Below are 22322 nucleotides of genomic sequence, written 5' to 3' on the forward strand. Positions count from 1 at the left end.
GCGGAATGTGCTCAAAGCCTCCTTGCTCAAGACCTGAGCTTTCTCTGCTGGTCCTCTGTCAGGAAATTGGAACCCGAAAGAAGTCCGAAGCTGCATTCAAAAAGCACGCTCAGAGCCTCTGCCCTCCTCAGAGGATCTCCTGGCCAGGGCTCGGTCTTGGGAAATCACTCCTAGCAGCTGCTCTTACTTTTACTTGTTTTTAGTGAACATTTTTCAGCTGCATCCTTTCTGAGTCATATTTTAAATGTATTTAAGATCTGGCTCTCTAAAAGAGCCTTCTCGCCCCATTTAAAACCGCTGTTACTTTGCCATAATGTTAACCAAAAAGTTTCTTTCTGCCTACCAAAAGAATTCCAGGAAAGTCACCATCAGCCGGCTGTCAGGAATCAGGGCCATCTAAAAATGTCCCCACACCTTCAAAAGTCTTGGGCTCCAGCTACATAGTATCACATCGCTGAAAACCTGTTAGGACCAGGCCACAGAACTCACTGGACCTGGGCACTATTAATTTGTTTGGACAGCATTCTAGGAAAAGGGTTTGGGTCTTTAAAAGTACAACTTAAAGATCACTTTCTATAAAAATATCCTTTCTCAAAGCTGTGAGTCACCAAGGAAAAATGTGTAGAGGCGATTCTCCGATCTGGCCTGGACGCTGCCAGGGAGCTTTCCGCCTGCCTGCTGGCACTGGTGCCCAAGGTCAGGGCTGCCTGCCCAGTGTGTGGCCAGCAGTGCAGCTTTTGGGATGGTCCCTCTGCTGTCCCCCTGCGGCTCTGACGGGGCGGGGCGCAGTGGGAGCAGGAACGCGTCCCAGATGGACATTCCCGTCCCTCCTGCACACGAGCCCCGATTTTTACCCTGCTGCTTTTGCTTGCTCCTGGGTAGCTCTTCTACTCTTACCCTCCGGTCTGAGGAATTTCTGTAATGTAAAAATCTATAAAACAGACCTTGGCAGAGGAGGGAGGAGGGCTTCGCGTTTGATTTCACAGCCTGTTCCAACGGATGAGGTCATGCTTAGCCTGTTCTCCAGTCAGTGTGTAACAGTCTCACATGAGCTCTAAGTGTGAGCTAGAGGAGAAGTATTACTTCCCACAATCTGAACCTGCTGAAAGTAATTTTATCTGCATTCTGCACAGTGCCTCATTTGGTAATTTATACCTTCACCCAAGCAGTTAGAATCATTACGAAGTCTGACTAAAACAGTCTTTGTATGGACTCCACGCTCTAAGCAAAATCTACCCAGCACCCTAGACACTGAGGCGACTGCTGGGGGGCAGGGTGGGGAGGGGCAGGAGAGCAGTGTCAGGGAATCCCTCAAAACCCCCTCAGAAGAGATCCTAAAATGGAATGCACACGGTCTCCACAGTAACGGCAGGCAGGCAGGCAGGTAGCGCTGCCCCACTGCCCCGTGGATGAAGGGGTAGGGAAGGGCCCCCCAGTGGCACAGGCAGTGCTGAAAGGGAGTGGCCAGGGGCCCGAAGCCAGCCTGATGTGCCCAGGTCCCTGGGTGGGGCTCCTCACCCTGCCTGGTGGGCCCCGGAGACTCCTCCTACGAACAGAATCTGTTAATGGACCACATAAAAGTCAGGACAGTGAAGGAAGCGGTTATAGACAAAGTGCCCTAAGATACCTGCAGACACTAATCTGTGACTCAGTACTTCTTTGTCAATGCATTAAGTATGTGCTTATGAACACACTGAACAGCAAGACCCAAAGGCTGCCACCTGCACTTGGAATGTAAACAGTAACCACAGCTGTTACACAAAGACCCACTCTGCCCTGGACACAGAGCCAGGAGACCTGCCGACGTTACTGCTGTTTGTCACCTGTGATCTTAGAGAGGGAAACACTAAATACAAGGTCACTGAAGCAAAGCCTTGATTTTCCCACCCAAGGATCTTCGAGGTAGAGGCCTCTGCCCCAAAGAGCCCACTAAGCAGGAGGGAGGAGGGTGGGGGCCACCCAGCCAGGCAACATGGTTTCACAGTAAGTGTGATCTTCTTTCTTTCCACTGGCAGATACTAGTAGGTGGTACATGACACCGGTGTCTATATAATTTTTTTGGGGAAAAAAGGCAGTTATTTAAGTGAGCTGGGGGTTGCAATGTTTCCCCTGGAAACTTGTTTACATTACAATGTGCCTAGCCAGTAAGCACTCACAGCACAGCACAGCACAGCACAGCACAGCACGAGAGAAAGCTCCCCTGACTGTCCCTGTCAACAGCCTGTTTGTTAAGCTTTATGGAGACACACAGTTCCCAGTGCCCTCCCTCAACACCTCCCTCAAGCAAAATATACATCATTGATGGGAGGAATTTTGTATCACCCTCTAAGAATCTATAAATTGCTATAAATCTATAAATTGCTAGAAAAGGACAGAGGCTTAACCACGGATGACACCCGTTTCCCACCCCCACCCCGTCACGTCACACCCATGTCTAGGCCCTGCTTTGCCCTGCTTTGAGTGTCCCCCAACCCTGGGACAGCACCACCCTACGATGGGAGGGAGGGCCTCACTCAGGTATGGCCTGGTCAGGTCACTCTCCTGCTTGCAGCCTGCTGAGATGGACGGCTGCGGGTGGCCCCGCCTGTCACTGCTCAGCCACCATCTTCTAGCGGTGTCCCCTGGGATGATGCACAGAAGGCTACAAGCCTCGTGGAGCCTGCTCCTCTGCCTGCACAGCCCCAGAACGTGGCTGGCACAGCACCACGGGAGCTGTGCTCCCGAAGCAGGCGCACACTGGGGCGCAGAGGGACTCCCTGATCCTGTAGCCCTTTGGCTACAGCTGTTTCCCTGGTGTGCCCTTCCCAACCTGTCCCCTCACACCCCCCATGAACTTTTTCTGCTGCTGCCTGTTCCCCACCACCTCCCCCCAACTTCTGCTCCAGCTCCAGGGAGCTGGCAAGTGTCTCTGTCACCGCCCTGTGTCCTAAGGGCGATGTGCCTGGGCTTGGGTGTGGACGGGCACTGCCATGTCTCCAAGACACTCCTTTGGGACCTCAGTTTCTCAAGTGTACGAGAGAACAATAGCAGCAAGGACTTCACTTGCCTGTGGGGAGACATCAGAGCTACCACACAGAGGGGTGCCTGCTCCTCTTCTGATGGTCAACACCAGGACCTTGCTGCCTTGTGCTGGGACCAAGTCTGCTCACCTAGGGGTACTCAGCCCCAGCAGGGTGACCCTGCAGCAGCCCGCCCATGAGCTAAGGCCACAGCAGCCTGCTCTTGTCTTTAGCCGCTGGGCAAAACATGAAGCTGCCAGGCATGGTGGTGCACACCTGTGACCCCAGCACTCAGGAGGCTGAGGCCGGAGGATCTCTATAAGTTGGAGGCCAGCCTGGGCTACATAGCAAGACTCTGTTTCAAACCAACCAACCAAACAAACAAACAACTAACTAAAACAAAACAAAACAAAACAAAACACAAAAACCCAAAGCCCTAGAACAAAAACAAAACATTAAACTAAGTTCTCGCTCCAGAGGGCCTGCATTGAATTTTGAATCTATACTTAAAGATTCTGTCTAATAAACCTATTTATGCACTTCAAAATAAGTAAACAAATAAACAAAGTTGCAGTAGAAAAGTGCGTTTTAACCATTAACTGACAGATGACCACCAGAAATGACAGGCAGGGAAGGCGACAAAGCGGCCTGACCTCTAGGAGATCCTCCAAGCACGCCTAGGGAACGCAGTTCGGAGTGAAATAAAAACCATGGCCAAGATCATAAAGAATGCAGGACATAAAGGCACATTTCTCTGTGCTTCCACATGCTCCAAGGCTCCCTGGAGACTCTGGGATGTGTCCATGAAAGGTTCTGGGAATCCCTGCCCCGGCCCTTCCCCATCACAGGGCCACCTGTGGGTGACCCGGGCTCCCTCTGGCCTCCCTCTGGACTCCCTCTGCGGCCAGCCTTGGGTGGGGCAGGAGCTCTTGGGTCAGGCATGGGTCTTCCTGGTCTCCTGGATCCTGTGTGGGCCACAGTCACTGGCCTGACCGCGCCATCCGGGGGCAGGCAAAGTCCCCAATATGTCTCCATGGCCATGTCTTGGCCATTAGTGTGTTTACTGCTAATTCAGGCTACTGCCTAGGACCCCTCCAAAAAGGAATTTGAGCTCCAAAGAATTAACAATGCCACATTCTATTCAGGGCAGCCTGAAGGTGCATAATACACAGGCTGGGCCAGGCAAGGTAGGGGAGGGCGAGAAATTTCTCTATAGAGAAATGAGGAGTGAGGAGGTTAAAGTCACATAATGCATCAAGAGAACGACTAGCAGCAGACTAGCAGTGGCCCCTGCTCTGTGACCCGTCCCCTAGGAGGTCCTTCAGCGTCCCTGCCCTGGACAGTGAAGAGCTGCTGGCCCACCATGGGTGCACGCCCACAGGTCTGCCTACCAGTCTCGGGGCCTCCCCCACACCTCTCCTTTCCTGCTTGCTTTCTTTCTCTCCACTCCCCCCTCCATTTCTCTGCCCTCTCCCTGGTCGCTGCCTCCCCGCCTTGGAACTTCCCTCCCATCTTTCTTTCCCTGTCCTGTCTCACTCCTGTTACCATCCTCTCCCACTCCTCTTGTCTACTCCACACTGGTTCATCCCTGTCTGTCTGTCTGTCTCCCCATCACTATGCAACACATAGCATAACAAAGTACCCATGTGTGGGGTGAGAGAGGTGACTTCTGAAACCATTTTAGAAGGTGAGGACAAAGCTGTCTTTTCCAAGGGGGCCAGCAAGCCACTGTGACAGCTGGGGAACACCACTCATGCACAGGATGGACCAGGAGCTAGTCATTTTAAAGCTGGGTAATAAGAACAAGGAGGTTCACGAGGGCCTGCTTTTGACATGGAGCTTCAATTTCCCATTAAAAACAAGAACCTAAGACTTTGTTTTGTAAATTGTTCCCTGTTATCACGATCTACCACTGGGGAAGAAAAGATCCAGGGTCCCATTGGACCTTTAGTTCTCTAGCACATTTAAGTAAACTTACCAATTCATTTTCTCCTGCTTCTATTTCAGATCAGTAATTTTACAGGCAAAATAATAATTACTTGATTTTATCGCAAGGTACCCAATAGCATGAGGTTTCGGTTTTTGCACTTTTAGAGCTGTGGAAATAATGCTCAGGAGGGGAGAAATAAAACAACCAACCAGGAACCAATGAGAATATTTCTTGCACAACTAGAATATTCACCATGGGAATAAGAAGGGTCAGAGGAAGGGAAGATTTTTCGGCTTCACTCCGAGGACAGGAAGTATTAATTACTGCATATGTATTTTTAAAAACCTTAGAAATAAACTAACTCATTACCAGGAAAAACTATGGGTGAGTTTAGCTCTTTTAGAATTTGTCTGCAGATGCCAGAAAGCCCCCCTCCTCCCCACCCAGAAAAAAAAAAGCAAATCTAGTAAAGCCACCATTTTAGATTGCTAAATATTTGTTTAAAATAACCACTTAGATATGCTAAGTTTTGTTGGTGCCAGGCTCTGTGTTAAAGAATTTACATGAGGTCTCTTAGCTCAGTGAGGCGGGAACTCCTGAGCTTCAGTTTACATCTCGAACCTCGAGGCAGCGCTGTGTCGGCCAGCACCAGGGCGCAGGCACTGGCTTCAGCGTTGCCAGCTAGCACCTGGGCGTGCTGGGTGGCCCTAAGGTTGCAGGGCCTGGGGGACATCTCAGAGGATGCCCAGATCAGCAGAAATGTACACACTGAGCTTTCCTGGTGTCCTGTGTCCACAAATCACCTCGGAGGGCTCAAAGTGACCCCTTAGTGTGGGCTGGACAGAGCAAGCCTGGCGACCTAGTCCACAGCTGAGATCAAGCATTTCAGGGTGGGTGCTTGCCTTTAACTCCAGAAAGGTCAACAGCAGTGCATTGCCAGGGCAACTTGTTTCGGGTTGCAGGGTGCAGAGCTGGCGGGGTCCCCGCACAGTATCCACGCGGGATGGGCAGACACGCATGCGCAGATCAACCAATACAGCAATGAGTGAATTATAAAGGCTGGGGTTCACACTGTCTTGTTCACCCCCAAAGGGAGGGAAAATTAGAGAGCTCAGTTTCAAAGGTGACCAAAGGGTATATAAAAGCTGAATGAGGTCACCGTGATAAACACAGCTATAAGACAATTTTCAGAGTGGAGAGCAAAATTCAGATGCTAAAAATACTGGCATATGCACAAATTCTTTCTAGAAGGCACACAGTTTTCCAGAAGAAACACTTTAGTGATTGTCCTTCAGTAGGGAAATGAAAGAGGAACTTTTTAGGCTTTTTATTAAATAGCGTTTTAAGAATTTCTTAAGGACAGTATTTACATACATTAAAAATTTTAAGAACTGGGCACGGTGGCGCATGCCTGTAATTCCAGCACTCAGGAGGTTGAGGCAGGAGGACTGTCACAGTCTGGGGTACACAGTGAATGCAAGGCCCGCTTTGAACTGCCTAGTGAGCTCCTTTTTCAAAAACGAAAACAAAAATTAATCCTACTGCTAAAGGGAATCATTTACCACTTTAAAATTCATTTCTTTGTGTTACTGAGGATGAAACCCAGGGCATTCATACTGAATTACATCCTTGGCTCTTCATATATCACTTTTTAAGCAATATTTTACTAAATTGTTTAGGCTAGGCTTGAATTTGAGATCCTCCAGCCTCAGCCTCCCAGGATGCTGGGATTACAGGAATGTGACATTGGGGCAGGTAAGGGTAATCCTTTAACTAGCATTAGATTTGCAAAAAGAGAATGAGAAATTGTACTTATTTTAGACATTAACTAAAACCCACAATGACTTGCATAGGAGACAGATGATCACACTCAGCAGGACACAGTGACTTAAGACAAAGCTCCCTACAACCAGAGGCACGAGTTTCAAACCCTAATCTACCACTGCCTAACTCTGTGACTTCCGATGTTACTCAACCTTTTGGGGCCTCAACATCTTCATCTGTGAAATGGAACCAGCCAGGAGGTCCTGAGAGTAAGCATATGAGACCCTATGGAGGGCAAGCACTGGACATCATCAGCTGTCTGTGCTTGTCCTGCTGCTCAGACAGCTGGGCCTGAGGAACAGGACTGGTGCGCATTCAAATTACACTGGTGTCTTAGCCTTTGACAGAACATCGGAAACCCTGATCTTACTCAATCCTCGCTCAGACCTGGGATGCCTGGACCCAAATGGCTGTCAGTAACGCTGGCCAAAGGATTTAGGGTGTCCATCAAAAGCCTGCCGTATCCGGCCAGAGAGGCTGGCCTCCTTGCTTCCCAGGGGACACCAGGCATTTTCAGGCTTAGGAAACCATCACTGAGGCTGTTTAGTTCCACAAAACAACAGTTCCACTTATTTCTCTCACTAAATGTAACAACAAAATAAACAGGAACTCCCCAAGAGGGAGAGTTCCTGGGAAGTCGCCTTCCTGGTGAACCCTGCTTCCTGGCTTGCTCACTCCATCGTGGTGTCTCTGAGCCGACAGAGAACTTCCTCTTTTCAAGGCGCTTCGCTGCAAAAAGACTTTTTAGACTACATTTTTTTTTTCCTAAAACAATACTTTAACCAGCCAGGTAGGCACTAAATCTCAGCCCCGCCCACCCCAGGCAAAGCTGAGACTTTGACTTTCCTAGGCTCTGCAGTTACAAAAGTCCATTCATCTCTGCCTGGCCTCCCTCTGTGACACGGAGACGATAATGCCTATCACTAACTCGTTACAGATGTAAATTCAGATTACAGATGCCTTCAGAATTGTGAGCAACTTGGGAAAATAAGCCATGTGTTAACTGAAGACAATTTCAGTTGCTCTGATGCCAACTTTAGGGACAAATAAGCCAGCTCCTCCCTCCAAACACTGGCCTCTGCGAGCTCATGCCATCTGAGGAGCTTTCTCTAAGGGTTCTGCGTGCACCCCTAAAATCAGCAGGGTACAGGGGAACCTGAACATCACCAGGGACAGAAAGACCATCGGATTTCACCTATCTCACTGGCATTCAGGGTCTGAACTGCCTGCCTGACCTCTGCAGGCCCTCAAGTCCGAGTTGGAGGGAAAAGAAAAACAGGTTAGAAGGAGAAGGCGGCCTGACACCTTTATTTCCAAGAGGAGAAACATCAGCACTTCATGGCCTACAGCGGAGGTCCGACTTTAGGCTTCTCCACCTATTTGAAGTCCTAAATGAAGGAACAGAGTAATGCAAGTGCTGGCCCTCTCCGGAGGTGCCATGGCCGCTCAGCTGAGGGCAGGCCCACCGTGCATCCCTTTCGGGGGTGCAGGAGGGAGGACCACGCACTTCCCTGCACTCACTTTGTTTCTGTTGTCAACTTATGATGAGGGAGAAACCAAAGTCGAGTACGGGGCAAACTGAAATGCTACACAGAATTAGAGAAGAGGAGGCAGAGAGGCGGCAAAAGCAAAATACATGGGCTGCCAACTTTCTGGAAGGACCTCCAGGCGCCCTCTCCGGCCTTGGGCTGCTGCAGGCAGAGCCTTCCAGAGGGACTTCCCTCCTTCTAGAGAGGAGCGGATTCCTCAGACCTCTCCCGGCCTGCAGCAGCGTGGGGCGGGATGGGGGGCGGGTAGGAGAACGCTCAGAACTGCATCCATAAATGGTAGAGCCTGCGTCCTCGGTGCTGATACTTAATGGAAATCGTATGTGTTCGCGGACCCAGCCGACCTTTTCGACACACGACTCCCAGTTAACAGTGGAAATTCCACAGTGTGGGCTCGCAAGGCCGTTAGGGCCGGCGGAGTCACATTTTCAAATTTTCTCCGGGGACGAGCGCGGCGTGGGGCCCCAGGGACATCCGATCACCCGTTCACCAGTGTGAGGTGGGCTCTTGGGGTGGGCGCGAGAGCTGGGGGCCAGAGGGGCGCGGAGAGAAAGAAAGAGGAAGGACGGAGAGGGGAAGAGGAGAAGAGGGAGCGGGAAAGAGGGGAGCAGGCGGGCGGGTGCGTGACGAGGCCTAGCGGGCCGCGGGAAGGGCGCAGCGCGCTGGCGGGCAGGGGAGACCTGGCGCTCCCGGGCGGCTCCGCGCCTACCTTCCAGGTAGCAGCTGGAGGATGAGGACAGCCCCTTCTTAGATTTGCAGCCCACGAGCTTCAAGCAGATCTCCAACATCTTCCCGCGCCGGCGGCGTCGGGCTGCGGTGCCCGGCTCCGGCCCGGCTCGGCCCGCGCGCGCCCCCGGGCCCCGGCCCCACCAGTCCAAGCTCAGCGCCGCCCGCGGGTCGAGACGCTGCTAACAAAGGCCGCGCAGCGCCGCCCCGCCCCGCCCGGCCCGGCCCGGCCCTGCTGCCTCGCTTAACCCCCTCCTGGCCGCAGGGCTTCACTCTGGACGCTGGAAGGCCGAGCTCACACCTGATCCCCGCGGCCCGGATATGCACCTCTTCCCACATCTCGCTAATTTGCATGGTGGCGCGACATCCCCAACCTGCGCCACTACTGGGTGTTGCCTGGGCACAGGCACGGTGCCACGACACCAGCCCCGTGTCCCTGTTCGTGTCCCGGTCCCGAAGAATGTTGGTGAAAATGCACATTCCTCTGGGGTGACCAGCACTGGCCTCGTTTTTTATTCGGGGTGTGTGCTGTGCCAGCGTCTGAGGCATGAGCAGTAAGGGTGCTGGGGGGATCGGCTTGGCGACCACACAGATATGGGACCCGCTGGCCAGCCGTGCCAGGGACCTGGAGACTGTCCAAGCCCTTCCTCGCTTCCTTTTCTCCAACAGATAACTTTTCCCTTCTTTGGTGAGTGGCCTGGGGTGCCTACCATTGTTTAAAATCCACCGCACTGCTGGGGTAGGCTCAGATCGTCAAGCCTGGGATTAGGACTCACTGCAGACCACAGGGGAACATAAAATAGCAACCATCGCAAAAGTGCATCCTTGCTGGTTCCAGCCCAGAAACCCAGATCAGTGGAAAACAATGAGAACCCAAACCAGTGAGCCAGGATCCTGATACTTCAAGCTGGGCACAGTGGTACACGCTTGTAACCCTAGCACTTGGAGGCTGGGGCAGGAGGCTCTCAAGTTCTAGCCCAGGGTGGGCAACTTAGTCACTTAGTGAAAACTCGTCTCAAAACATAAAAAGGGCTGGGCATGTGACTCCACATGAAGTCCCTGGGTTCAGTCTCTAGCACCAGTGGGTTGGGTGGCCAAAATGCACTCAACCCAGGTCTGCCTGCCTCTGGGTTCGGGCTTCTGAGCAGTGGGTGGGTCAGGCTGCCCCTTCGCACAGAGAATCCACATTCCCGGTGGAGAAAAGCACTGAATCTCCGTCTTTGATCAAATAACTGAAGCCTTGGTTATATGGTCCAGGGAGAGCCTCCTAGCCTATCTACCTGTAATGACAAAAACCTGTCTCTCTCAGGTACACCAGGAATGCCCAAGGCACAGATCTTTACTCTGACCTGCCAAAAACAAAGTGAAGGGTGGCCTGGATGTGACTAGTAGTGTCACAGGGTGGCTCGGTCAGGATGCCATCGCCTGACCACTGCTGTCTGGAACTGGGTCAGGTCTCTTGGGCGCCCAAGAAGGCGCTGTGAGGGACTCACGCTGGTCCCAGCACCTGGGGACACAGCTATGAGGCTCCGGGTGACAGGTGCTCCCGGGTCCTGGGAGATGCCCCCCACCCCCCAACATGTCATGGTGCTCTCTTGTCTGGCGCTGTTTTGAATGACACGTACCGTAACATGACCTGTTGCCAGGAATAACATTCCAAAGGGGCCCCCAATACAAACAAGCGAAAAAATGCGGCGTCTGTTTTGCTGCCATTTTGGAAAGTTCTGAGCCTTGCATCAGACTATGAAAAGCCTGCCATTGTATAGCATTTCAGATGAAAGGCCCATATTCAGACTGGCAGCGTAATGCCAAGAATCACTTATTAATAGGCATTTTTGAAATTCTAACCCTATCCTTGAATGCTAACCATTAATACGGGCCCAGATATGCACTCACATGAGCTTTCCTTTACATTGGGTTATGAGTTTATTTTTAAAAGCTAATGACTATTAATAGTATTCTGCCCTTTAAGTCAGAAATGAACTTATCCTCTTAAAAATGAGTAATGCTTATAAACTGTGTCCAGATCATTTAAAACTTAGCAATAAAAGCATATATCAGCAGGTCTGACAAACACACTAAATTCACAGCAAGGATATTGCCAAAATGCATGCTGCCACGGCATCCTGGGAGTGTTCTTTCCAGATACAGCTCTGGATGGCTTTGAACTTGCTGGCAAGATACAAAAAGCACCGTGTACAAGCCTCAGGCTTCAAGTTTCTCACCAGAGAGAAGGAGGATTCCTCTTCTCACCTTGAAACCTAAAAATCATTCACTGAGAAAATAAAGACACAGAAAAACCCGCAAAGAGATACTAGAAGAATGTGGACTGACTTGTTGGCTAGGTCGCGTTCAGTTTGGGAAAGGAAATCTTTTATTGGGCACCCTGCATGTTCTGGGCACTTGTGCGCCTCACGAGGAGCCCCCGCATTGGATCATTTAACCCCAGTTCTTGAGTAAGGAGAGGCGGGACGGCAGGAGGGAATCCACACAGGTGCACAAAGGTATTGGGATACAAACGCTCTGGATTCCCAAAAATTGCACAAAACTTCCAACAGCGGTGGATGAGGGATACTATAATTGAGGTCAGAGGATAAGATAAAACCCAGCAACATGGGGAAATGTATCTTAAAAGAAAAATTAACTCAGGGTATAAATGCTTTTTTCTTTTGGTCTTTTTGAGAGACTATCTCGCTCTGCAGTTCAGGCTTGTTTTGAGCTTACTTTGTAGCTCAGGCTGGTCTTGAATTTGCAATGATCCTACTGTGTTGGCCTCCTGAGTGCTGGCATTCCAGGTGAACACCACCACACCTGGTTAAAAGCTTTAAAAAAATATTTTAGGGTCAGGATGTAGCTCAGTGGTAGAGTGATTACTGAGCATGCACTGGACCCAAAACCCTGCATCCACAACCCAACGAAGGAAGGAAGGAAGGAAGGAAGGAAGGAAGGAAGGAAGGAAGGAAGGAAGGGAGGGAGGAAGGAAGGGTCCAGCTTCAGCACAGCATGTGAGCTGATCAGTGTTTCTCAAAGTACGGCTCGTGGGCCACCTGTGTTAAGCGGGGGCACTGCTTCAAGTGCAGATTTGTGATCTCTAGCCTAACAGCTAGTGCAGAACGTCTCTAGCAGCAGAACGTCTGGACTGAGTGGCCTGGATGACCAGAAGCATGTTGGGCACACAAATGACCACTACCTTGGAAGAAGGGAACGTTTGCTGTTAGCTGTTACCGGGAAGAGGACAAATGTGAATTGATATTTCTAAAATGTATTCATTCAAAAGCAATTTCTGCACCTAAGAAATGCTACTAAACAAGCTATTAGCAGAGGACTCTTCTCTAAACATTTGAAGGACCACAAAGTAGAATAGGGAGTTCAGTGCTCTTAAAAAGAAAATGCAGCAGGTGAACAAGAGAAGGAGACGCAGGACTGGGCTTCACTTAGGGCGGGGAGTCAGGGGCTGAGTGTGGGTGTAAGGGAGAGAGGTGCAACCCACAGGAGGGCCACTGGGACACCCACTGGCCAGATAGCCTGTGCTGGCTGGTTGGGCCCTTCTGGCACCCTGAGACGTGTGTGGGGTTCCCTGAGCAGGGCTCACAAGCCCCACTGCCTCTGGCTGCAGAACCCGCCAGGTTCCCCAGTTCCGTGGGCCCTACCTCTGTGAATCAAAGGACAGGGCAGGGTAAGACACTCCAGCAGCTGTACCATTTCTGCCACCCTGTACGTGCACACGCTCATCCCTTTAAGTCCCCCGAAGTCTGAAGCAGACTGCACCATTGGACAGCCAGCAGTCACAGGTCATGAGGCCTGGTGACTCCATCCTGGGCAAACCAAGCAACAGGGGAGATGGAGCGGGGCTGACTCTGACTGAGCTTCAACATCGTACAAGCTTCGTTCTGAAGCTCAGCCCGCCATGCCCTGTGCTGTATCTGTAGGAGCACGGTTTGCTCCTCTGTACCATAGGCGGTGGGCAGCAGAGTGGCCATTTCCCTTGGGTCTGAAGACCAGAGAGAGTGTGCAGGTGGCCCATGCCCATGGCTCTTCTCACTTCCAAAGAAAGACTCCTATCCCGGGGCAGGGGCAGTCTGAGTTCCTGCCTTTGGGCTAAGTCGAGGGCTCCGAAGAACAACTGTGCCATGTGAAAATGACTCCAAAAGGTGCAGGCCGAGGGTAAACTTGGGGTTTTCCAAGGGACAAGGAACTCAATTCATTTTCTGAAGGGAAAGAAACACTACTATGTATGGTTAGGAATGGCCACTCGGCTCAGATGTAGAGCCCCATCTTTGTAGCTTAATCCCCAGCTGTGCCACAGAGAGAGACTGTGGAAGACCCAGTGTACCCCCAAATCTTCCCTGGTGCCCATCCAGCCCAGGAAGTAGAGTGCAGGCTGCCGGGGACTAGGCTGTCCCATCCCCGTGGGATTTCCAGGGCTACATTCTCAGCTGGCCCAAATCTGAATGGCTTGAGAGCAGATCCACTTTCCGGGAAATCTCAGTGGAAAGACTTTACTCCTTCCCAGATGGAGAACAGTATCAGCGTGCCCATGTGAATGCTTATTTTTTATTTTTATTCAAAGTAGTCTATACACATGGCTAGAAATCAAACACTAAAAGTCTCTTAACAGTCTTATATATTAAAAAAGACTAAAAATAGTCTTCTAAGAGCCTTGTAACGAAACCCAGCAGCCCTATTCACCCCTTGCCCCAGAGGCAGACCCTTCGGATTCCCAGCTAACAGCTTCATCTTGGTGTTTCTGGATTCATAAGCCTTCCACCTACTAACTTATTACAGTGGCATTATACGGTCAAATCGCCAGCCTCCCCAACTGTGAAATCGAATTTATGGTTAAGCCAGTGGTTGATGTTTACATTACTATGACAATGTAAATATTGTTCACTGCTCAGCCAATAATACTCTAGGTATGTTTCCTTTATTATGCAACTTTGTTTACCCTGAAAATATTGATTACTTTTTTAATTTAATTAGTCTTCATGCAGGTGCTATAATTCCCCCCTTCCCCACAACTGTTTCAAAGATCTGGCAAAAAACCTCCTGGTATTTTTTTTCCAAGCACTGAAACACTTCAAATAGTCTCAGTTGTATTTATTAATCTACTGTATTTTACTGGAATTCATCATCCAGTAGCTTTGGGGTGTGTGCAGACTGGGGGGCAGGGTACACATCTAAAAATACCTGTTTCTACCTTGACAGTTTGGCTGGGTATAGAATCCGGGGTTGAGAACAATTTTCCCAACTGAATTTTGAAGGCTGTTTTGCCACTATTTTCTGCTTTCTGTGTTGTCTTTCAGAAATGTGATCTTGTTCTGATCCTTCATAAATGGCTTGCTTTGCTCTGAAATCCCAGTGATACAGCCAAGCGTGTCTTTCTGGTATGTTATGCTGGGCGCTTGGTGGAAAACCCAGTGAGGAGACTTAAGCCATGAGCCTGGAATGCGCTTTTCTAAACTCTGAAACTGCCCTTTGTTGTCTCCCAGCTTCTCCACCATGTACCAGTGTCGTCTCCATTGCTGTGACTCTCTTTCTAGGACTCCAGGGCTCGCTGGAGCCCTGGAACCAAGCTTCTGGCTGTCTGACTTGTCCTTTCTTACTGTCCCTGTGCCTGTCTTCGTGGTCTTCATTGGAGATGGGCCGTCTTTCAGGTCCTCCATAGAACTCTAAGTGTTTGCTACGTGTTCAGTGGTGAAGGACTCCTCCTCCTGGCAACTGTTCCTGCCTGCAGTGGGATCTTGGTGTCTGATGCCTGTAGCACCTGGGGAGCTGAGAATAGCAGGGAACAGTTCTTTTGAACTCTCTGCACTTCCTGCTGCCTTTGTTTCCACCAGGCTCCTGTCCGCTGTGTGTCCGTGTCACTCTCAGTCACGCTGGAGCCTTCCCTGGTGTCCAGGGCAGCGTGGCTGTCTATTCCTTACACACCAGTGACAAACTAAGAAGACGAGAAGCTCTCGCTTGGGAGGGTGCAGAACCTGGCTGGCAGCCTGGATGGCAGGAGACGGTGGGCGAGCCTGCTCATCAAGGGGACCCCAAATGCTGGGGTCTGGAGGGCTCTTCACGAGCGCCAATCAGGGTTTTTTCCTTCCTAAAGAATATTTGGACCTCTGCCCTGTCAGCCCTGACTGGCAGACATGGAGGGGTCTGGGTCTCGTGTCTCAGTGAGCAGACGCTACGGAACCCAAATCACGCTGGCCTACCCTGCTGCTTTCAGCTGCTGGCCCCGGGAGCACATTAAGGTGCCTCTTCACCCAGTGCCTTGCGGGGCATTTCCTGGTCCTTCCACAGCCCACAGCCTGCTGAAGTCAGGAGAGGTGGCTGTCAGGGTCTGGGAGCAGCTCAAAGAGCCCAGCACCCTTTACTGGAGTCAGGGGACCCCCTAGGGAAGCCTCAGCCTCAGCCCTCTGGCTCCTGAGCTTTCCTGGGGTCTTCTGAGCAGGGAGGCTTCCGTCTTCTTTTCCGCCAGCTGCCTGTCCTGTCCTCTGCCTGCTCCTTTTGGGCTCCCTTTGCCCTTATGCATCTTCACTTTTAAAATCTCTTTTTGTCATTTTGTTGGGGGTGGGGGACAAAGATAAATGGCGGCCTTTTAACACCATCTTCAATCAGAATCTACTTTTGGTCTTACAGATGACACAGCTGTGGCAAGCTTGAGAAACTCACCTAGGTCACATGGTGCTTGGTGGCAGAGCCAAATCTCCAAATCTCTTCGTTAAATTTTTTCCCCATTACATCACATCCAGTAGAGAAGCCCCTAATTAAGAGCTGACACACAAGTTTTAGGCACTAAGCCAAAGTAGATTCTGATTAAAAATGAATTTAATAGGCTGATATTTATCTCTGTCCCCCACCCCCACCAAAATGACAAGAAGATTTTTTAAAAGTGAAAAACTATTTAAAATTTGTTGCAGACCAGCATGGTGATACATGCCTGAAATCCCAGTACCTGGGAGGCTGAGGCAGGAAGATCTCAAATTCAGGGCCAGGCTGGGATATATAGTGAGTTCAATGCCAGTCTGACCTGCACAGTGAGACCCTGTCTCAAAAAAATAAACAAACAAAAGTAAGTAAATAAATATAATTCATTGCAAACCACAGATCTCAAATTGTAATTTGGCTGTTGATGAAGGAACAAACAACTACTAAACTCCAGATTCTTAAATACACATAACAGTGTGGCCTAAAGCTTAATTATAGATGCCTTATTAAACAAAAATAATTTGAGCTATTCTTATTAAACTCTAAGTTCTTGAATTTAAAGGGATTTTACCTGTTCTCATGAAATGTCTTTGTCCTTTCATTTCAGTTAACTTTTTTTTTTTGGTGGTACCGGGGATCAAACTCACAACTTTGTGCTTGCCAGGCAGGTGCTTGTGCCACTGAGCTAAACCCCCGGCCCCTCAGTTAACTTTTATAATAAGTGCCAAATTTACTTTCAATCACTGAAAGTTTTACTTGTCCACTTCTAATCTGAACACTGAATGCAAATTAAGGTATCTACAAAACAGAACAAAAAAAGCAATGTTACATCTTCATTGCAACAGAAAAAATAAAGCAAGACTGTGGAAAACCTAAAGGCTTCCAAATACTGTCTATGTACTAACACATCTCTAAGGTGACCTGGGCATGCTCAGTAGAAAGGGCTGGTCCAGTGCACATACTGGTTATGAATGTCCAGTCTCCAAGGTTTGCTGACACCAGCCCTAGCTGGGCTCCCTGGGGTTCTGGTTAACTCTGAATTGGTAACTAAGGGTTAATTTTTTTTCCCTCTCTTTCTCTAAGACTAAAAGAATCTTGGAGCAGAGGAGCAGGCCTGGGAGATCACATTACCACTGGGGGTGGGGAGAAGGCAGCTGGAGAGGAGCAGAGGGCTAGAAGGGAAAAAAAACAAGTTGTGTAAACCTCCCTGCAGTGTAAAAGCCAGCAGGGATCAGGAGGCATGGAGGAACCCCAATTTACTCCAGAGTCCCCCCCCCCCAGGCAGCCAAAAGGGCAGTGAAAGCACAGGACCCCTGGGCTCAGGGTCCTTGGCAGCCCTGTGCCAGCGAAAGCCAAGCTCCTGGTAACAATCAGCAAAGCTCGGCATGCTGGGAATGAGATGCTGCAGGAGAGTTCGTGTTTGTTTCTTTGAAATGTTCAGAACTAATTTGTTTTGTTGTCAAGGTTTTAAACACACCAGAGGACAAAGGGAGCCAGGAGAGTTCTTGTTAGAAATGACTGCTGTTCTTGGAGAAGCAGTGGGCTTTCTCCTCCCAACAGCGAGAGCTGCGTTCCCACCGGGACATTGTCCTGACCCGGGAAAGGGCCAGGGCAGGGGTCAGGCGGCCCCCTGGAAAGGAACGTGCCAAGCAGAGAGCTTGGCTCCTGTATGCCACCTCCCCGTGGGTGGGGACACTAGGCCTGGGTCCAGCAAACAGCTCCCATGCCAGATTTATTCTCTGAGTCACCTGCATGTTTCCAGGGTGACAGTACCTTGGGCATCCCCATGACTGGGCCACAGGGTACCCAGATGCTTAGTCCTAAGGGGTGCCATGAGGCTGTCCTAGAAGAGATGAGCACTGGCATGTGGGGGCCACCCAGGGGACCTGATCTGCTGAGGACCTGAGCGGAACGCAAAGGCAGAACAAGGAAGGCTGGACCGGGCCTCCCTATGCCTGACCTGGCAAGGACACCCACCCCCTGCCAGCACGGTGCTCCTGGTTCTCGGGGCCTCCAGACTCTTGGGAACTCGCACCAGGGCCTGCGGCTCCCAGGCCTTCAGACACCACCACCCTCTTTCTCGCAGGAGCCATCGCCTTCGAATAGCCTCTTTGTAGACAGAGGAGACCTCGGATGTTGGTCTTAGAGGTAGATGCCACTGGGCTTCTGTGTCTCTGGAAAACTCATTAACACACGGAACAACGAGACTCCATGCTTGCAGCAGTTTCTAGGTAGAACACTGGTGCAACTCTAAAATGACAGTAAAATGAATTCCTCGGAACACTTAGGCTACCTGGGCTTGGTGGCACATAGCCGTCATGCCTGCACTCGGGAGGCTGAGGCAGGAGGATCACTGGGAGTTCAAGGCCAGCCTGCACTACACAGTGAGGCCATGTCTTAACAAACAAACAAATCAACAGACCAAAAATCAAAACAAAACAAGGGTTTAGTGTGATGGTAACCTATCAGCAGAGGTGACGCATGAACCAATGGTGCATGTGTTGCTTTTTTTTTTTTTCAGACGAAAGATATTAACATAGGAGTTGTGTTATTTTTTTTCTAAACTAAAACCCCAGTATTTGGACTGGACAGCAGTGTTGGCATTTTACGATAAACAAGTGGGCGTGGGCTCTGGGTTACAGTCTAAGCACTGCCTCCAAAAGGTTTGCCATCACTGGGCTAGACTTTGGGTGATGAAAACGGAGCAGAAATCCTACATGGGCTGGTTCCAGGAGGCCCCAGGCCCACCATGGCTGGCAAGGTCTGTTGGCGTTTGCCCCTGGCCCTTAGTTTGCCCTCGGCCTTAAGGCCTTGACCCTCAAGCTTTGGATGGACACACATCCCAGCTCTCCTGGAGCCAGGCCTTCCCACGTGACTAAGCTTAGCCACCACGTGTGTGCAAGGGTGCTGCATGCAACTGCTGGACAACAGCCAGTGCTCCCACCGTGCTCGGCATGAGCACTGACGAGGGTGAGGAGGGCAGCGCCATCTCGGTCGACGCATTCCATTCCTTCCACGCTCTTGGTTGCAAACCGAGTTGGACCAGCACCAAAATCAATGGTTACGTTCAGTGTTACCTTACTGGGCAATCTGACTGGGTTCTTGTCCAGTTCGGTTTGCAACCAGAATCGTGGAAAGAATTAAGTTCATGAACTGGGGATGAAAATCGCAAGGAGACACTGCTTCAGATCCGCCACAGCTAGGGAGGTGCCCGAGGAAGGGAACAGCGGCGCCCTGCTGCTGGCAGTCACTTTAGAGGACAACTGGCAGTTTCTTAGAGTCAATCATAGACTTTATATCCCAACAGCTCTGCTCCTGAGGACGAACCCAGGAGCGATGAACACGTATGGACACGAAGACTCGCACGTCAGCCTCCACAGAGCACTACACACAACGGCCTCAAACTCGACTGGTGAATGGATAAACAAGACATCCATTCAATCCGTGGATGCAGTCAGCCAGCACAGGGAGTGAGGCACTGACAGCTCGTGATGCAGATGCAACCCAGAGGGCAGGCTGCCGCAGAAGGCACATCTTGCAGCAAACACACAGACCAGATGCATCTATGAAAGCAAATGCAGGGCTGCCCAGGGCTGGGGTGGGAGCAGGCCTGGGTGCAGGAGAGCCCAGGGGTCCTTGGGGATGGTGGAACCACTCTGGAGGTAGGTCATGGTTGTGGTGCACGCTCTATGAATTTACACTGAATTGCATGATAAAATGGTGTGTGTGGTGTGTTGCAAAGCTGCTACTGATAAAGTAGACGAACGCAATGTGGTCTATGACTTCGAGCCCCGCTTCTATCGGATGTCACACAATGGAGAAAGGACTAGAGATGCCCCCCTGTGTGGCTGCTGGGTTCCAGCCTATTGCAGGGTACACAGTATTTACCTCTAATCCCAGCTCCATGGGAGCCTGAGGCAGAAAGACTGTAAGTCTGGAGCCAGCCCACGCACCTCAGCAAAACCCTGCCTTGGAATTAAAAACTTTAAAAAGAGCTTGGGAATGAAGCTCAGTGGACAGCATTGCTAGTGTGAATCCCCAGGTTGATCCCCATGACCACAAAAATAATTTTCTAAACAATCGAGCTATGCACGTTGCTGGAGCTTGGCTTATGTAGATTCTTCCAGTGACAGAGCCACACTAGCTGCTTCTGGGAGAAGCAACATCACACCATTCCACTGGATTCTGATGCCTCTCCCTGTGCCCACTACCGTAAGGACACAGGGACTGCAGGTGCAGGTCACAGTCACAGGCCACATGTAGATGCTCTGAGCGGCACCTGCAGCTCCACAGTGATGCCAAGGCTCCCACAGGAACCACGGCCCCGCCAGCATCTTAATGGGTCCAACTGTTCAGGCTCCCTTGGGGAATAGCTGAGGTCAAAATGTTTAGAATTGCACGATCTATTGAGGAAAATGTCCAGGTAGTAAATATTGCAGAGAGGAGACACGATCGGGAAAATATTCCCATCTCAGGAGCGGTAAGCTTATAGTAAACAAAAGCATCACAGAAATCAATCAGCAACCCTCAGTACTATGCAGCCCTTCCTCTCCCTTCCATTTTCCTGTTCACTCTGGAAAACAGGCCAGGGGAGGGGAAGGGAAGGACGCTTGCCCTTTACAGTATGGCTGTTGTAGTCAGATGCTGCAAGGGGAACAATTAGATATAGGACACATAACGTGTAGTATTATTTATACTGGTCACTTAAGGAATCAAATACAAAGAAAGTGCAGGAAATCTGTCCACAACACTAAAGACCTAGAAAATCCAGCACAGCCTGGATCCCATGGCAATAACCTGCATGGGTTCAGCTGAAAGCCTGGCACCCACGACAACAACTCATGCAAGTTTATCCCACGGATCTGCACTGGGAAGGCCCAGAGGTCAGCGGTGGAAGCTAGAAAGTCTGCACCAGTGGGGTGAAGGAGCTGTGCCAGCAGGCTGAGGGTTCTGCAGTAGAGCCAAGAATTAATGCTCAAAATAAGGACCAAAAAGTACCACAGCCGTCCTCAGCGACAATGAGGTCTAAGCTCCTCCAACCATGAGAATAGCCGGGTTCACATCAGGAAGCCAGAGTGACAGCTTCTCCTAGCCACTGAACAGCACATATCTTCCCCACAAGAGACTGCCAAAGACGTCAGGAAAAGCTTCCAGAGGGGAGAACCTGGGGTTTCAATGTGCCCCCCAGAAGGCTGTGCTGGAAAATTAATCCTCAGGGCAACAGAACTGAAAATGTCAAGGTCATGACCTTAGATCAACATCAACTCTGTCTTTTTGAGACTGGGTCTCACAGTGCAGTTCAGGCTGGCCTTTAGCTCACTTTGTAGCCCAGGCTGATCTTAAACTTGCAACAACCCTCCTGCCTCAGCCTCCCGAGGGCTGGGCTGACAAGAGTGCGCCGCCATGCGGTTCTGGACACCAACTGTAAAAGCAGATGAACTCGCCAGTCCACTCTCTCGCTGCCTCTCCTTCCTACCCCATCACTAGGAGGCAGCGAGAAGGCCTCCCTTGATCCCAGGCTTGGCAACCAGCCGCCAACACCTGGAGACAAAGGAAACTTCTGTGCGCTGTCAATGACCCAGGCTATAGCCTGCAGGACACACTGCGGCAAACAGCAAGGCAGAAAGGCAGAGATGTCCTTTGCTGCTCTCCTTTCAGAGCTGAGCAGCCAGGTAAGAACACACAGTTGACCCCACACATGCTGAACTGGTCCCCGCAAAGGTGCTGGCAAGGTCTTCTGGACAAACGGTGCTGGAACGCCAGACACCAAGGCACAAGAGGCAAGATGATGACTCAGTCAATGCTTAAATTTAATAAACTAAAGCCTCCAAGCTACATGCGAACATGAACTTTGTGAAACCTTCAGAGAAATGACTGATACACTGGGCTTTGTTAAAATTTACCTCTTCTCTTCTAAAGACTCTGTTTACTCTGTTTCACACTCTGTGAAAGTGAAAGCACAAGTTGCAGACTGAGAGAAAATACCAAGTGCTGGCAAGAATGCAGAACGGTAGGCTGTGCAAGTGTGGTAGCTTCTCACAAGTTAAGCCTACAATTAATTAGAAGGCCCAGAAATTCCACTCTTAATAATTTACCCAAAAAGCTGCATGTGGATGTTTACAGTGGACTTATACTCATGAAACACTGCAAACAATTCAAATGTACTTCAATGAATGAATGGATACATGGTGGTAAATCCATACAGTGGAACACTACTTAGCAATGAATAGGAACACATCATTGCATGCAACAAGGACGGCTGCTGAGTGCATTCTGACTGAAGAGGTTATACATTTTGTAATTACTCACATGATATTTGAAATAGACAAAATCCTAAGGACAGGAAGTTGAGCAACAGTTGCCAGGGATGGCAGGATGGGTTGACAACAGAAGATAAATGAACAGGTCATAGAATGGTTCTGTATCTCCAGTGTTGTGGCAGTTATAAGACTACACTTATTGTCTGCATATTAAACTGTACATCAAGTGGGTGGCTTTTACTGCATGTAAACTCAGTGAAAGGTGCGACAATGGAAATTACAGAATCCAAGGAACTGAAAGAAAAGTGATTGGAGACATTAGGGATCTGTAGGGATC

At 50.2% G+C, this 22322-nt stretch overlaps 1 protein-coding gene and 1 long non-coding RNA gene across 3 annotated transcripts in view; one reads left to right on the top strand and one right to left on the bottom strand.

Moving 5' to 3' along the window:
- Abl1 (ABL proto-oncogene 1, non-receptor tyrosine kinase) overlaps positions 1-22322 on the bottom strand; it is a 136218-nt gene that overhangs the window by 38072 nt on the left and 75824 nt on the right. Inside the window, exon 1 of one of the 2 annotated variants that reach the window (XM_003470905.5) lies at positions 9010-9193. The exons of the other annotated variant lie outside the window; for it this stretch is intronic. Within the exon in view, the coding sequence (XP_003470953.1) occupies positions 9010-9088 (79 nt within the window). The 5' untranslated portion in view covers positions 9089-9193. Of the gene's footprint in view, positions 1-9009; positions 9194-22322 lie in introns of those variants that run through there. 2 annotated transcript variants of the gene reach the window in all.
- On the top strand, positions 8552-9522 carry LOC111757072 (uncharacterized). Its single transcript, XR_002791453.2, has 2 exons — positions 8552-8799; positions 9292-9522. It is a non-coding gene; the product is annotated as an uncharacterized LOC111757072 (long non-coding RNA).

This window comes from Cavia porcellus, unplaced genomic scaffold, assembly GCF_034190915.1.
Source record: "Cavia porcellus strain 051 isolate PalLab524CR breed Dunkin Hartley unplaced genomic scaffold, mCavPor4.1 scaffold_49, whole genome shotgun sequence".
Lineage (NCBI taxonomy): Eukaryota > Metazoa > Chordata > Mammalia > Rodentia > Caviidae > Cavia > Cavia porcellus.